Source organism: Pseudopipra pipra, chromosome 3, assembly GCF_036250125.1.
Source record: "Pseudopipra pipra isolate bDixPip1 chromosome 3, bDixPip1.hap1, whole genome shotgun sequence".
Lineage (NCBI taxonomy): Eukaryota > Metazoa > Chordata > Aves > Passeriformes > Pipridae > Pseudopipra > Pseudopipra pipra.
Window position 1 is genome coordinate 49,450,910 of NC_087551.1, and position 16,412 is coordinate 49,467,321.

The 16,412-nt window shown below is 39.6% G+C and overlaps 1 protein-coding gene across 1 annotated transcript in view; it reads left to right on the forward strand.

The window, feature by feature from the left end:
• The first annotated feature begins 5,021 nt into the window (after window positions 1–5,021).
• ADGB (androglobin) overlaps window positions 5,022–16,412 on the forward strand; it is a 109,343-nt gene continuing 97,952 nt past the window's right edge. The window contains exon 1 of the mRNA XM_064649067.1: window positions 5,022–5,676. Within this exon, the coding sequence (XP_064505137.1) occupies window positions 5,186–5,676 (491 nt within the window). The 5' untranslated portion in view covers window positions 5,022–5,185. The remainder of the gene's footprint in view (window positions 5,677–16,412) is intronic.

Consider the following 16,412-nt stretch of genomic DNA (forward strand, 5'->3'; position numbering starts at 1 on the left):
TCTGGCCTTATTGCCCATGTAACTGGAAGTAGAAGGCAGCTGCTATGTTTCATATGGCATGTTAGCATTAAGGGACTTTATTTGTCTTTTGCAGGTTCTATTTAATGAAACAAATTGTTCAGCCTTTTGATAAAACATACAGGCTTCTGGTTTTACTTTTTTCTCTTTTTCTTTTTAACTTGAACTTTTAACCTGTGTATTATCATAACCCTTCTGAAAGCTTAACTGGTCTTTTGGAAAGCTTATGGCTTCCTAAAGATTACAGATAGCATGGACAGCCTGTTAACTCTGTTTCTAAACCCTCCTGCCCTTTACTGGTATGTATCAAAGCAGTAGGTGGTATCCATCCAGAATAATGGACTTTGTTTCTTGCATTCAGATGGGTATATTTTTTTAACTTTTTTGTCTCAGAAGTGTCCTGTAGACTGTGGTATTGAAGTAGTGTAGTATTTGGGCCATATTATCCATTTCTACTGTTCATAGTATGTCCAAGCGTCTTTGGTTATAATTAGTGAATTTTAGTTGGCAGTACTATCCCAGCATTGATGTAGCAAAAAGTCTACCCATGAGGGTAGGAGCCCACACTGAAGCAGGTTTTCTCACAGGACTCGGGACCCTGTGGGGGACCCACACTGGAGCTGTCTGTTCCTGAAGGACTGCACCCCATGAAAGGGACCTACACTGGAGCAGTTTATGAAGCCCAGAGCAGTTTATGAAGCCCACAGGGAGAACTCACTGAAGAAGTTTGTAGAGGACTGTCTCCCATGAGAGGGGCCCCATGCTGGAGTGGGGGAAATGTGAGGAGTCCTTCCTTTGAGAAGGAAGGAGCAGCACGGACAATGCATGATGAAGTGACTGCAACCCTCATTCCCCACCTCTCTGTGCCATTAGGTGGAGGAGGTAGAGAAAATTGTGAGTAAAGTTAAGCTGAAGAAGGGAGGGGTGGGGGAAGGTGTCTTTAAGATTTGGTTTGTATTTCTCATTATCCTACTCTGATTTGATTGGTAATAAACTAATTTCCCCAAGTCAAGTCTGTTTACCGACGACAGAAATTGGTGAGTGATCTATGTATCTTGAACCATGAGCCTTTCGTTACACTTTCTCTCCTCTGTCAAGCTGAGGAGGGAAGTGATAGAGTGGCTTTGGTGGGCACCTGGTGTCCAGCTGGAGTCAACCCACCACACAGGCAAACTACTTTGCTTGAAACTTAGAGAATTACTGTTTTCAACTGTACTTTGCCTCAAGATATCCAAAAATCACTGCCTTCTAGTATTTAGTAGTTTAAGGAGCAAGGACTTTGTCAGGTGGTCCAGCGGGATGCCATTTTTCATTGTGTTGTTGTTTTAAGCAGAATTAGATGAGACTCAGCATAGTTCAAATAGCGATGGTGGAACTTGTTTATATGTCTGATGGCACAAGTGTCGCAATACCTTATGTAATTTTTGTGTTTCAGAAGTTAGAGAATGTAAACTGCATTGTAGTGTTGTTTGGTTTTTTGTTTTTTTTTTTATTTAGAGAAGATAATGTATTTTTACGTCGATTTGGTAGATTTGGTAAACAAGTTTTAATATATCTTGCAGACATATCAGTTTATGGTCTTGTTCTTGACTTTTTATGAAGAATGTTAATCACACTTTAAAAAATACGTATCTAGCAATCATATATTTTGCATTTTTAAAATAGTACAACTTTTTGTGTTTAGCCTGTAATCTCACTTAAAAGTGCACTGAAGTTAATCACTGTCAGAAAGGATATGTTGTGACCTGCAGCATGCCTTTACTTTAGAACAACAAGACTTAACTTTTTAAATCTCCTGTAAAAAGGTTACATTCTTAATTGTAAAAAACAAAATACTAGAGTAAAACAGTGTACTAGAGGATTTAATAGATTCTACAGCAAAAAGGTTACACTATATTAACATTGTGTATTTTCATTTTAAAACTAGACATTTTCTTCTGTGCCTCAGGCTACAGTCACAATTTCATTGTATCTTTTAGCCAAATACTTAGAATACTACCTCTTATGTCTGTATCTCCATTTTGTAACAGTTCCAATAGCTACAGTACCACAGTTGACTTTAACTCCAAACTTCAGGTAGGGTTTTCACACAGTATCAAACCCAGGAAGCCTTTCATTTTGACATAGAAAGATATTCCTGTTATGAATCATTAAACATAAACTTAACAAAAGAAACACCATGGCTCTGCATGTTTCTCTGAGCTACTTGAATTTCCTCTGATGCCTGCTCTTGGGGCCTACACTATATTCTATTCAATATTTAAGTGGAGAACCATCTATAACGCTGCTGATGCTTTTGAGAACGCACGCAGGATCACCCTTGAGGAGAAAAGGCAACGCAGAAAGAATCGTGCCTTGCAGAATATACCACTTAAGGAGTCTTTCTGCTGTGCCTTTTGCAACCAGACATGCCTGTCTCGTACTGGCCTTTTCAGCCACCAACGCACTTGCAACAAATGTGGGTAGAGCCCTTCCCAAATCTTCATTCACAAAGCCCAGCCATAATGATTTAAGAGGAGAGAGGATCAAAATTGTGGTGATCCCTAATTCATGGAACACTTCAGCCTGAAGTTAAGTATTCGCCCTGAGCAGTCTCATGGGACCCAATGGTATTGTGATATTTAAATTGGATTTGGACAGCTGTTTGATATTTTACTGAATATTTTGGTTCTGTGTTTCTCCAAAATGAGACTAGCATGAGAATGTGATTTTTAAAAAAAAAAGATAAGTGAAGATAGTAACACAGCTGGGGTTCATCAGAGTTCTTTCTAACACCATGTCAAATTCAGGAGATACTGGAATGCTAGAAAAACCATGTCCCTGACAAGATCAGATGAGACATGGTACCATAAGATATCTTTGAAATGGCAGCAGGCAGAAAGCCCTGGGCTTAGGCAAAGACTATTTTCTGTTAAGCAGCTGGCTGTAATTTTCTTCCGCTATACCTTGTCATACTCTGTAAGTTTACCCCAAAAAATCTCTCATAATCATCCCTTTCCTCACTTTTCTCCCTAACCTCAGTCTTACTTAAGAGTTAACAGAATACAGCTGCTGGTGAAAGGTTTCAGTCCATCTGTTTGATGTTTTGCTTAAATTCAGTTCCTTGGCCTATGTCACCTCAGTATGTGACTGTTCCTAATTGTGCACAGACTGCTCCTCTCAAGCTCTATCACATACTACAGGGTTTTTATTTTCTCACTCACAATTCCCCTTTTTTGGATCACCCTTCAATTTTTATTCTGATCCTTTACTGCCTGCTGTTCCTGAAATGCCAATGCACTGCTATCTTCCTCCTGTTTACAGTTTCCCCACTGACCTGTTCCTTCCTTATATCACTCCCACCTACTCTTTCACTTAGTAAACAGACAAAAGAGAGTAGTGGAAGTAAGAGTGGCCTTCTTTTGATCTTCTAAATGAATTAGTTTCAGAACCTAAATTTTCCTATCATTTGGTAAAAGAAGTGGGGAAAAAAAGTCTCCAAAACACAAAAAGAAAATCAAAAGCAATTTTATTTCCCTTTCGTCTCTTAATTTAGTTGCAACTTCATGCTTGAAGATGCAGCATCTGTTCTTATAGAAGCCTCTGTCTGATTTTGACCTTAACATTTTTTTCATGGACAACTTCTCAGAATCACAGAAGAGGTAATGTTGGAAGTGGCCTTGGAAGATCATGTATTCCTACGGAAATTTCCTGTTTTTAAGTTTTCACATGGATTCTAATCCTGTCACTTGGCACCTCTGAGAAGAATCTGATTGTCTTCAGCCTACTTTTCAGCTATTTCTAATTAAGGTTTGCCACCCTACCACACTCTCAGCCCTTCTCTTAAGGCAAAAAACTTTTTCCTGTCTTGTTCTGAAATGCTTGTGCCTTCTGTAAAATCAGAGGAGAGTTAAGTCTGGACTGCAAGACCCCTGAGAATGGTTTTGGTAGTGTTCTGCTGTCTCCAACTAGTACTTGTAGCCTCTTACACCAATGTTTTATAGATACTTTTCTATAGTATTTTCTCTGCCTAGTAAGTATAGGAAAGAAAAGGGGATTCAGAGGAATACATGGAAATCACAGATTATCTGAGATGTTTTTGTCTGCAGTTTGCATCACAAACTCAGTCCTGTAAATTCCAGCTCAGTCTACAACTTGGCATCAGCATCCATCATGGTGTGGAGGTTAACAGCACTGTGCTGGTACTAAAGAGGTAGCCAAATGTTTGAACTCACCTCTCTCTTTGCTGTTTCTTTTTTTGTTGTTTTGTTTTTGTTTTGGTTTTTGTTTGTTTTAGTTTTTGTTGTGGTTCAGTTTTTTTTAATCAGTATGCTCTAATAAATATTTGATAGCATAATTGTATGAAGAGAAGACCAACTGTTCAGTTCGAAAATAAATAAATAAACTTGAAATGTTTATTTGGCTCCCAAGTGAGAAGTGTCCCAAAGTACCTTATTTAGAATGGATGCTGCTGGACATAATGCTGAAGGAAATGCCAAGATATGGAAGAATTCTCTGCTTTAAAATTTATGAGTATATATCTGGCTGCCTGTCATCTTCATATAAATCAATATCTGACATTTGTCTAAAACAAGCCTCTAGATGTAGCAACGACTGCATATTTTTCCTCTTATTTATCTACTCATGCTCTCTGCAATTTGACAAATAGATATTCATTGATTTTTTTTTAAATATATATTTCAAAAAGACAGACTGAATTGAATAAAGAATTTTTTATCACTCACTAAAGACTGGGAAACAGCAAGTAAGTAGGTTAAGAGGAATAGGAGCTGTTGGTAATAATGTAATCTGGGGCATGTATTTGAAAAATTCTGCATATAAACTAAGATGAAATTAACTATCTGCTGAACTCAAAGCCAGCACATTAATGTTAGTTTTACCTGACCTTGGTGGAATTCCATTCACTTTGGTAATCATAGGCTTCATATCAGGAATTAGCTGTGTCATTTGAAAATAAAAAGAGAAAACAAAAACTTGCATAACCTAGTTTTAAAATTTCTCTAGGCTGCTAAGGTACTGCTGCCTCATATTCAGCTTGCCGTCGACCAGGGCTCTCAGGTGCCTTTTTGCAGGCTGCCCTCCAGCCTCTCGTTCCCCAGTCTGTACTTACATCTGGGGTTGCCCCGTCTCAGCTGCACAATCCGGTTCTTGTCTTTTTTTAAACTTCATGCGGTTGGTGATTGCCCACCTCTCTAATTTGTCGAGGTCTCTCTGCAGGGCCTCCCTACCTTCGAGAGAGCCGACAGCTCCTCCTAATTTAATACCACTGGCAAACAAGTTACTTTCTTTGGAAAGATCCTCGAAGCTGCCGCAGAAGATCAGAATGCACCATCACCCTCGAAGCCAAACCTTTGTCCGCAAAGGCACTTCACGCCCTGTTTTTGGCTCCTTGAACTTTAAGCAGGCGGTGAGGAAGGCGGCCGGGCTCTCCCCGCCGACCTGGAGCGACGACGGGCTCGGCTGCTCCTGCGCGGGGCACCCGCCGGGCCTCTCCCGCGGGGCACCGGGGGAGCGCTGGGGCGGCGCCAGACCCGCCGCCTCGGCCCGGCGGGGTTGCCGGGCAACGCGGCGGACGCGGCGGGACGGCACCGTGGCCATGGCCTCCAAGGGGAGCAAGAAGAAGGATCCCGGCGGCCCTACCAGCGGCTCCCCCAAACAGTGAGAGCCCCGGGAGGGAGGGAGGGGCGGGAGCAGGGCTGTCCACGCCGCCTGCCCGGACACTGGGGGCGCGCCGGGAAACACACCAGGATGCCCGGCCGGGGTGCCCTCTTGGCCGGCTAGAAACTTTTCCCCGAGGCTTCCCTTCCTCGGGACCGGGAGGCGTCGTCCGTGCGCACCTGTGCGTGGCGGCCCTGTCGCCCTGGCACCGGCAGACACGGGTGCGGGCCCGCAGTCCTGTGCGTGCTCATAGCTGGTGCTGACAAAGTCTGCTTGCTTATGTGGGTGCTTAATTAAAAGGGGTTTCAAAAGGCGAGGTGGGGTTTGGTTATTCTCGGGTTGTTTTTTTGTTTTTTTTAGTTTGTTTGCTTGTTCAGACTGGAGGCCCAGCTCACGTCGAAGCTGTGCTCTTTTCCTCCTGCGGTACTTGGGGTGCGCCTGTCTGGGAGCGTCATCTTGCCAAGCCGGGGGCATGCATGTCTTGTACCATACCTGGGCTAGCAGCCGGGGTGCCTCGGACCTCGAGCGTAGCAGAAGGAGTGAAGCCTTCAACTGGTGGTCGGGAGCTGTCAGAAGTTGAATGTTCACTGAAATGGTTTTGGGTTTCAAAGAACCTCAAATCAGGGCAATAATTTTGGGAATTCAGGGCCCCCCGTTTTCATCAGGTAGAGGAACTAAACTAGCTGAAGTTTTTGGGGCAAAATGATTAATGACTCTCATAGCACATAAGTTTCACTTATAGAAGGGAAAAGAATTCCCTGTGCCTGGAATGTTTGCTTTATGTTATAATGAACCCAAGGAAAGTAAATATATTAAAGAAAGCATTCTTCCTCTTGATTTCTTAAATATTTCTTTGTAAGTAGCATCTCTTGAGTTATTTTTAAACGATTCACTATTTGTTGAGTGTTTAGTGGGAATTTGTGTATTTCTGTGTGAACGTATATTTCTTCCTGCAAGGACAAATAAATAAATAGAAAGCATTGACTTTCTTTCACGGTTGCTGTTTTGACTTGTGAGTTCAATTTCTATATTTTGAGCAGCTTTCTCCTCCTAAATTATGTAAGCCTGAATGCATGGTGCTGTCAGGCTTGAAATGAAAAAGGTATCTGATGTATGTGCTCATGCCCTTTTCTTTTTGTCTGCTGTAACTGAAAGTTTCAGTTTTATCACTTATTTCTCTCTTGAAATCATTCTCAAATGCCCCTTTGTTCTTATTTCATTTCTAGTTACGCAGCTTTTACTACACAGTAGTTTCTTATTTCATATCATCATATTTCTGTTTGATATTTCAGACCGTGATTCCCATTTTGTTTACTTTTCTGTTGTTGCAGACTGCCAGTATCTAATTCTTCCCTCTTCCCCACTGCACCCTTTGTTAGTAACTTTGTTGTTGTTTTGGCCACAGCCACGCAGCCTCTCATATTTACTATTTCAAACAGTTTATCAAAATTTTTCTGATCATGTCTAAGCCATCAGGGACACTTTTATTTTTTTTAGCACTGTTGGAGAAAAAGAAGGAAAGTTATTTTACATAGGATGGAGTAGCTTAAAGATGTCCTAATGGTAGCTTAGTAAGTTTGTTTCTTCTGTAATCTAGTAACATGTTGCAGTAACCTGATTGTAATGCGGAACTGTCATAACGCAGAATAAATAGCTTGCATTAGTGTTTTTTAAATTAACCTTATACTTTCTGCTTTAACTGTAGCATGTCTTTTGTGTTTGTCTTGTGATAAACCTCTGTGATACAGTGCCCCTCTAGTAAACAGGGGTAGCTCTCAGCAGTAAGCTTCTAAATGTTTTGGTGCCGTATACATTTCCATATGAATTCTTATTGCCCTCAACGGTATTCAGGCATATGGAGATATAAGCTGAATTATTATTTTTTTAATCTTATCTTACTATTTTCTTATTTGATGGAACAGCTCTTAGTATACAGAACTACCCCTGTTTGTATTTGAATCTAGATTTATATTAACAGAAATGCTGATAGTGTAAAAGGGGAAAACAGGAAATCTGTGACACAAAAAAAATAAAAAGTTGCAGCAATTCTGATACTGATTTCCTAACTAATCTATCCCTACTCATTTTTTGTCATTCATTCTGGAATGTTACTAAGGCCTTTTGGATGAATGGATGAAAAAGTGTTGGTTTAAGTCAGTGCACATCTTTCCAAGTTCAGCAATTGACCTGATAAACCTTGATTAAGTTGTCAGGAAAGATTTTCCTTTAGCTTCTGTTGAACTGTAGATAATTAATTTAAGTCAATGAAAGCTAATGACAGCTTACTAAACTTTTGGATACATATTTTTTTGTCTCGAAACAAAAATTTTACTGCAAAAGTAGCCCCATTTTCCCATGAAACAGTAGAGAACGGTCCTATAAAATAGTTGAAATTTTGATTTCAGCACTTGCTATACTTTTATACTGTTTTGCACTGTAAATTTTGCTTTCTGAGTCGATTAAAAGCTCTATTATACTACAGTATTTAGTCTCAGTAAGAACTTCATCCTGCTGAAAACCCCCATGCATCTTAATACTCTCTAGTCAAAAATCTCTGTGAAAACCTGGTGTTTATGAAAGCAGTGAAAATTGTTGATAGTTGGGAACTGAACACAGTGGGACTAAAAGTTTACCCTTGGGAACACTTTTAAGACCTTGAATAACCTTTCTTCTTTCTTGCCCTTGTTTCTCAGATGGATTGCAATTTATAAACCAAACCCAGTATCAGAAAGGTACTTTAGCATTCTTTGTCTCTTCTAAAGGACTGAAACATTGAAACATATTTTTTTTTCTTTAGCCATGCTAAATGCGAGTGGTTTCCAAACTTTTTCTGATTGTGCAACCCAACTAGTAAAAGGGGTTTGAGCGCACCCTTCCAGTTTATGTGTACTTATTCCTTTATCAGTTGTATAAATGAACTACTCAAGCTCTAATATTTTTTTCCCTTGTGTGCCATCCCTACTTTGGAGACCACTGCTATGAGCTACAGAATTCCTACAGAGACAACAAGCAATTAGGCAGTTTCAAGTTTTGAACTATACTCTGCTAAAGTTTATAGGGAGCTTTTTGTTTGGATTAGGCTTATGGTTAAAACTTAAAAACTACAGACAGTGATTTATGCAAAATAGAGGCTGTATTTCATTTTTCAACTTTCCACATTGCTTCTAGACTACTTTCCCCTTTATCATAGGACTTGTGATGTCAGAATGATGGGAATGCAATTGATAGCAGACAGATTGATATGTTATTTCTTTGTTTGGAAATGGAAAAATGCTGTATAATGAGGAATATCTGTATTCCAGTAAAGTATTCTGTGTTTGCAGGTCTACAAGAACAAGATAAAAATGTCATTCATTTACTAGAAAGTACAGTTCTGGCCCCATATGCAGAGAACATTCACTCTTCTGATTTAAGGCTAGATCTGTGTCATTGTTATCAAGAAAAATTAGGAGAGTACTGACCCGATTCTGTAGGAGTCTGCTCTGGGACAAATGAATAGTATTGATGCTCTTAATATTTATAATTGTTGAGGAAAAGTGCTGAGCATGGTGATAAAAACAACTCTTCTGTGTAACTCCGTGATTCAATCCTCATTTTGTTTGGTAATCCCTGTGTCGGATGGATTACTCTATGTTTCATCAGGTAATGATTTTCTCCTAATTCTAGAAAATATTGTTTCTTTTTCAAGTGCGTTGTGGAAATTGGAAGTACATCTTATACACACACTGTAAGATTGCACCTGTGTTCATTGGAGGTATAACAATTACTTATTAGATATTTGGATTTCAGTAAAGCTTTCGATGCCATCTCTCCCCGTATCCTTCTGAACCAAATGGCCAGCACACAGCTGGGTAAACACATCATATGATGAGCAACAGGCACAAAGCATCAGAGTGAATGGGGTAACATCAGACTGGTGACCTGTTACTGGTGGGGGGGTTCCACAGGGCTCCATCTTAGGCCCTGTGCTCTTCAATATCTTCATAAATGACTTGGACACAGGCTTCAAAGGAGTACTAAGTTTGCAGATGGTGCAAAACGGGGAGAAGCTGTTGGCTCCCTCAAAGGCAGGGAGGCCTGGTTGAGACCTCGACAAATTAGAGGGCTGGTCAACTACCAACCATGTGAAGTTTAACAAAGATAAGTGCTGAATTCTGCACCTGGGATGGGACAACCCTGGATGTGCATACCTTGATATCTGTTTGTGTTCATTCTCTTACCCCATTTATTCAGAACGTTTGTGAGACAGAGACAATTACTGTACAAATTTTGTGACAATCTGTAAGAACCTGGGTAATGTTGCTATTCCTGTATCTGAAAGAGATATAGATGCTTGCAAGCTGTCTGAGAAAATGTTGCCTTGTAAGTTTAGCATTCTGTGGTAATTGCAAGATAGGTTTTCTGTGTTTTTATTTTAAAACAAAACTTGCAGTTACAGCGATAAAAATGTTAAAAAGACTTTGTCTTTTCACTAATATTGTCTTTTTGGTAGTAAATGCTACTTGTTTTATATGCAACTAATGATCAAAATCCTAAATAGAAATATCAGTAATATAAAAAAGGCTAATATTTTTTGAAATAATTTGTAAAAAAAACCCCAAAAGCAGACAGTGCTTATAAAAAAAAAATTACAGCGTTATAATTTCAATTCCTGTGGATAAAATTAATGTAGAAGGCCCCTGAAAGTAACATGTACAAACATCTAGGCAATATATTTTGATCACCTTAAAATCACTTTTCTTAATTTCTAGTAAGATTAGGCTTCTTTTTTCCCCCCATAATTGCTTAGAAGAGTCAGCACAGTCATCTGCACTGTGGAAAATCAGTCAGAATTATTGGTGGATATATTGCATTGCTGGAGTGGGACCTCAAAAACATATGGAGAAGGCAGGAAAATTGCTTTGGACTTGCTTAGGCAGACTTCCCGTGTGTCTCTACGGGATGCTCCATTGGGTCTGGCATCATTATTGCTTTCTAATTAGGTAGCAATTCCCTTCAGGAGCTAAGCAGTTGCTAGAGATGACAGGCTGAAGAGCTCAAAAGAGCTGCTGCCTTTATAGCTTTTCTTAATTGCACCATTAGAGGCTACCAAGAATGTGATCTTTCCCAGGTTTCAACAGCTATGGTGAATAGGAATTGATGTCTCTGTTGTCACTGAAAGAGAGTCTGGCTAGTAAGAATGGATAATGAATTAAATGCTTTTTAAATTAATTTGATGAAGCTCTATGCCATCAAGCCCAATCTTCTGAATTAAACCTGAGCCATCAGCATCTATCTCAATTAGGGTTTGGGCTATCAGGGAAAAAAGTGAGGAGTTAATGGTTGGTGCCAAGAGAGGCAAGTGATTTAGGGGTAATTGTGGCACAGGCAGAGGTAACCAGTGTATATGGAGGAAGGTCAGAGTAGTGCTGAAGTTCTTTTTAGAGAGTGCAGTGGTTGACAGCAAGTTGAATATGAGTCAGCAGTGCCCTGGCAGCCAGGAGGACCAACCGTGTCCTGGGGGCTATCAGGCAAAGCATTGCCAGCCAGTCAAAGGGGAGGATTGTCCCGCTCTGCTCTGCACTGGTGCGGCCTCACCTTGAATATTGTGTGCTGTTTGGGGCGCCACAGTATAAGAAAGATATTAAGCTCTTAGAGAGTGTCCAAAGGTAGACAACAAAGACGGTGAAGAGCCTTTAGGGGAAGCCCTCTTAGGAGCGGCTCAGATCACTTTGTCTGTTCAGCCTGGAGAAGAGGAGACTGAGGAGAGATCTTATCATAGTCTACAACTTCCTGGTGAGGGGAAGAGGAGGTGCAGACACTGATCTCTTCTCTGTGGTGACAGTGACAGGACCCAAGGCAATGGCCTAAAGTTGTGTCAGAGAAGGTTTAGGTTGGATATTAGAAAAGAGTTCTTCACCCAGAGAGTAGTTGATCACTGCAGCAGGCTCCCTGGAGAAGTGATCACAACACCAAGCCTGTCTGAGTTCAAGAAGGGTTTGAATGATACTCTCGGACACATTGTGTGACTCTTGGGGATGGTCCTGTGCAGTGCTCAGAGTTGGACTCGATGATCCTTGTGGATCCCTTGCAACTCAGCGTATTCTGTGATTCTGTGAAGAGCAGTATTTACTGCTGATGTATGCTTAAGGACCAGCAGAGACAGGCTGAAGCCTGGACTGGCTGGAAGAAATTACTTAAGTTTAGCTGTATGCCTGGTAGATTGCAATGAGTAGCAGGTTGCTGCACTGCTGTGGTACAGTGAGTTGCTGCACCAAAGCCTAGGATTACCTAACATTCATTATTAAGATTAATGGGACAGTAAGAAGAGAAAGAAATAGTGGCATTGGTAGTTCTATTCCTATAAGCTTTCAGCCAAGGCTTGTGATTGAGGTTTTTTCCACTGCCAGCATGTTTTCTTTAGGTAAGTATACTTAAGGTTTAAACTACAACAGTGGTTTAGAGAATATAGACCGAACAAATTAATTTTTTTGTGTTTTGCATTGGGATTGCTGGATTGGCTGAAGTTTGGGAATGGCAAGAACTAATAACTTGTGGATAAGAGGATGGTGGTTGAACTTGAAGCTGATTTTAGTGTTGTGCTGGACCTTTCATGTTAGTTAATATAAGCATTAATGGGCACTAAATATTTACATGGAATCATGGTACAAGTCGTCAGAAAAGAAATCCATTGAAGATTCTATAAATATGTAGCAACCGTATCCAACTCAGGAAGTGCTTGAGCTAAAAATTCTTAGGGACTGTTAAAAGTATTTGCCAACTATACTGCATATGCTTTATGCTCTTTGTAGGCTTTCAATTGCAAGTATTGTTTGAGATGAGATGTTGGGCTACAGTTCACCCACGTTCTCATTCAGTACTCCTGTTCTCGTGTTTGTGAGGGTAGCCCAGTGGTACATCTTTGTGTTGCAACATTTGTTTTATTTGAGAGAAGCAGTTGCTATACTATTGTAAAACCTAGTTAGAATCATATGTAGATGCTTATGCTTGTTTTTGACTGCATGAGCTAGGTCAGAGATGAGTATGGCATGGTGGTTATAACTAAGTTCTTCTAGAGACTTGAAACAGGGTTAACATTTTGGACAAAAGACATTGAGTATACTAGTCCCGATGTTTGCAATTTTTGGATTAGGTGTATCCATTTTATGGTTATTTCTGCCCCATTTATTAGAAACTAGGCTGTCTTTAAAAATACAATTAGTTTTGAGTGTTGTGGTTTAACCCCATCTGGCAGCTCAGTGCTACACATCTGCTCACTTACTCCTCCCCAGCAGGATGGGGGACAGAATCTGGGTAAAAATGAAAAAACTTGTAGATTTAGGTAAAGACAACTTAATAGGTAAAAAGCAAAGCAAACCAAGGAATTCATTCAATGCTTCCCATGGGCAGACAGATGTTCAACCATCCCCAGGAAAGCAGGGCTCCTTTACTTATAGTGGCGACTTGGGAAGACAAATGTCATCACTCCCAACATCTCTCCCTTCCTTCTTTTCCCCCCAGCTTTTATTGCTGACAGTGACAATATATGGTGACGTGTGCCTGTTTGGTCACTTGGGGTCAGGTGTCGGGGCTATGTCCCCTCTGGTCTCTTCTTGTGTTCTTCAAGCCCATTTGCTGGCAGAGCAGTGTGAGAAGCAGAAAAGGCCTTGACTCTGTGTAGTCACTGCTCTGCAATAACTGGAACATCCCTGTGTTATCAGGGATGGAAACACTGTTTCCATCACAAATCTCAAATATATCCCCTCTGTACAAGCTGCTGTGAAGAAATTTACCTGAATCCTAGCCAAACCCAATACAGCTACTCACTGGACTTTGCAAGGGAATGAAGATTTATATGAAAAATTTTAAACCTGCACTGCATTCATAAGCTGCTTTACAATTGTAATTGGTAACATATTACAATATTTTTATACTCTTACTACAAAGCTGATTTTCGATAACTTGGGAGGTTCTTCTATCTCAAATATCTCAGCCTAGATCCTTTCTAACCGAAGCAGTTAAGGCTTCACAAGACTGGGAGTAAGCTGTAGTGTATCTTGAGCAACAGCAATTGTTCATTTCCAGTTTGCACCTACTGTCCTGATTAAGCTGAGGATGTTTTGATATTACAGTCTGTTTTAGCAATCTGTTAATTGCGATATTTCCAAAGATAAACAATTATATTCATTTGAATGGCTGTACAGAGCATTTTTGAAGGATTTATTGCTTGTTTGCATTACCTATATTGACAAGGCATTTCCTGTTCTCCCAAATAATTTAGGAGCAACAGAGATCTGTAATGGCCTAGGATTCCAGGATATCCAGCTACACAACTAAAGGGAGAATTATCAATGTACCTTAAAAATTAACCGTCTGAAACCCTAGCAAATGCACATACATACTTTCTGCAGACGTAGTAATGTTAGTGAATAAATGTATCATGAGCTTAGGTTCAATTTGGGTGAAACGCTTTAGTTCATAATTGTTCTTCCAAAGTTATTTGTTGCATCATTGTACATCTGCAAGCTCTATTACTGTACTCTTGCACTAATACCTAAATTCTAAGCTAATTAAAGCTAGAGACATTCCTGAAGATTTTATATTGTTCTTCTTCAGTATGAAAGATTCACTTTTCATTTACTGTTTTTTATTGTCTATTTGTTTTGTAAGTAACTTGTATTTCCAAGGGCACTAATTTTGTTAGTTGCAGAAACAGAATTTTTAGTGATAACTTTTTCTGGCCAGAAAGATGAGGATCTTGCTTTCAGCACCTGTGCTTCATTCATTGAAATTTTTCAGTGTGTAAACACAGTATAACTCTAATTGATATAGTCAATTTGTTGGTAATTTTTCCCCCCTTTGGTTTACCTTTAACTTTCTTTTTTAGTTTCATGCTTTGTGGTAAGACAATGGGTTTTTCCCCAAGTAAATAAAGCAAACATAATAAAATACCATGTAAGTCGACCAGTAAGTTTAATTTTTTAATAACTAGATTACATGTTAATTAGGAAATTATGTATTCAAATTAATTTTCCTAGTTACTTCCAATTAAATCAATGAACCCCTCAGAGCTCAGCCTACTTGTTCTGTAGATTTCAAACTTCATGGACTCATGGGCATGAAAACTTTAAGTAACATCCTAGTGACACTAAATGCTGTACTCCCTACTAGACTTAGTTTTAGGTTTTTCTTTCCATGAAACTCAAAGCATTGTCAGAGGATCTTGCAGGCAAACACTCCGTGAGCCATTGGTTGAAGACTGTACAATCAGATTGTACAAGAGAAGTCTATAGACTTCTATTAAGATGAACAGTGTAATGAGCAGCGTAAGAGAGAAAAGCAACTTTCAGCAGAACTCATCATGGCTAGGCTTTGCGAACGAAGATTTGAGAAGGACTCTATCCACATTTACTACAAGCACACTGGTGGCTAAAAAGGCCAATGTGAGATAGACAAGTCCGGTCGCAAAAGGCACAGCAGAAAGACTCCTTAGGCAGTATTGGCAAGACACAGTTCTTTCTGCCTTGTCTTTTCTCAGAAAAAGTGCTGTTAAAAGAAAATACTAGTAATTGTGTTTTGAAACTAGGGAGCATTCTTAAAATATCACATTAGAGACTGTTTGCCTTGGATTATTCATCTACTTAAGCAGAATGGTCTTTATCTTCTTCCATGTGAACTCTATAATCACCACTGAAGAAATGGGATTTCCTGGTTTTCTTAACAATGAATGCAAAGTGCTTTTGAAATGAGTTGGCCTAAATCCATAGAAGTACTGGCATGCTCTGCCATGCAGACACTGCTATTTCTTAGTTAATTGCTTGGTTGCCATACAGAAGGGACAAAAGGTTTTTACAGAAGCCAACAAGGAAGTAATGGCAAAGAAAGGAGCAAAGCACAGTTCATTGTTCTTAAGATATATGAGTTTGAGTATCAAACCTTAGTGTCAAAAGAGATGTTGCAATCTTCTCTGTTCTTATAGCTGAATCTAAGGTCACCTCGGTTCTTTTAGTAGGAAACCCTGGGAGAAACAAACTCAGAAAAGTTATGGTTCTATAATTTCTAAGGTGCTGTACAGTTATTTGGGGAAATATGACTTCAGGTTCCCTCTTTGAGTCAAATTATTTGAAAAGAGATCTTCATCTTCCTTGGAGGACAACCAGAACAAGTGGATGCTCTATGACTGTACTGTTAGTAGTTTCTCACACAGAGCTTGGTGGAGGTAAAGTCCCCCACGTGGCATGCTCCTTTTCTTCTTTATTTTCATCCAGAGTTTGACAGTTATGTGCTACTTCAGATAGGCTGTTCCAAGAGGTATCGATCATTATTCTCACCTGAGTTGTGTCTGATGTCAAAGAGTTCTGATGGCTAATTATGTGCTGAGCAGTCCAGTGTTTTCTTTTATTGGTTTTAAATTTGCTCTAGTTTATATTAGACCCATTGTTTTTTCTTGTATCATAACAACAGATAAATAATCCACTCTCATTTATGCTGCTCATTATTTTGTACATTTGCTCCATTCTCTAAACTTTTGCCTGTTGCCAAATTTCCAAAGTTATTTTTACATTGCTAGGGTAACTGACCTAAATATTCTATTTCATGTAAAGGACATAAAATTGATTATACTGAGTGGCATTGTACTAATTTGTTGTATTGGACATTCTGTTTCTAATGTGTCATAGTGTTCTATTCACTTTCCTTGGCTGTACTTGAACAGAGTTCTTAATAATGACAGAAAGCTCCTGATCCTGAAGTGTTAT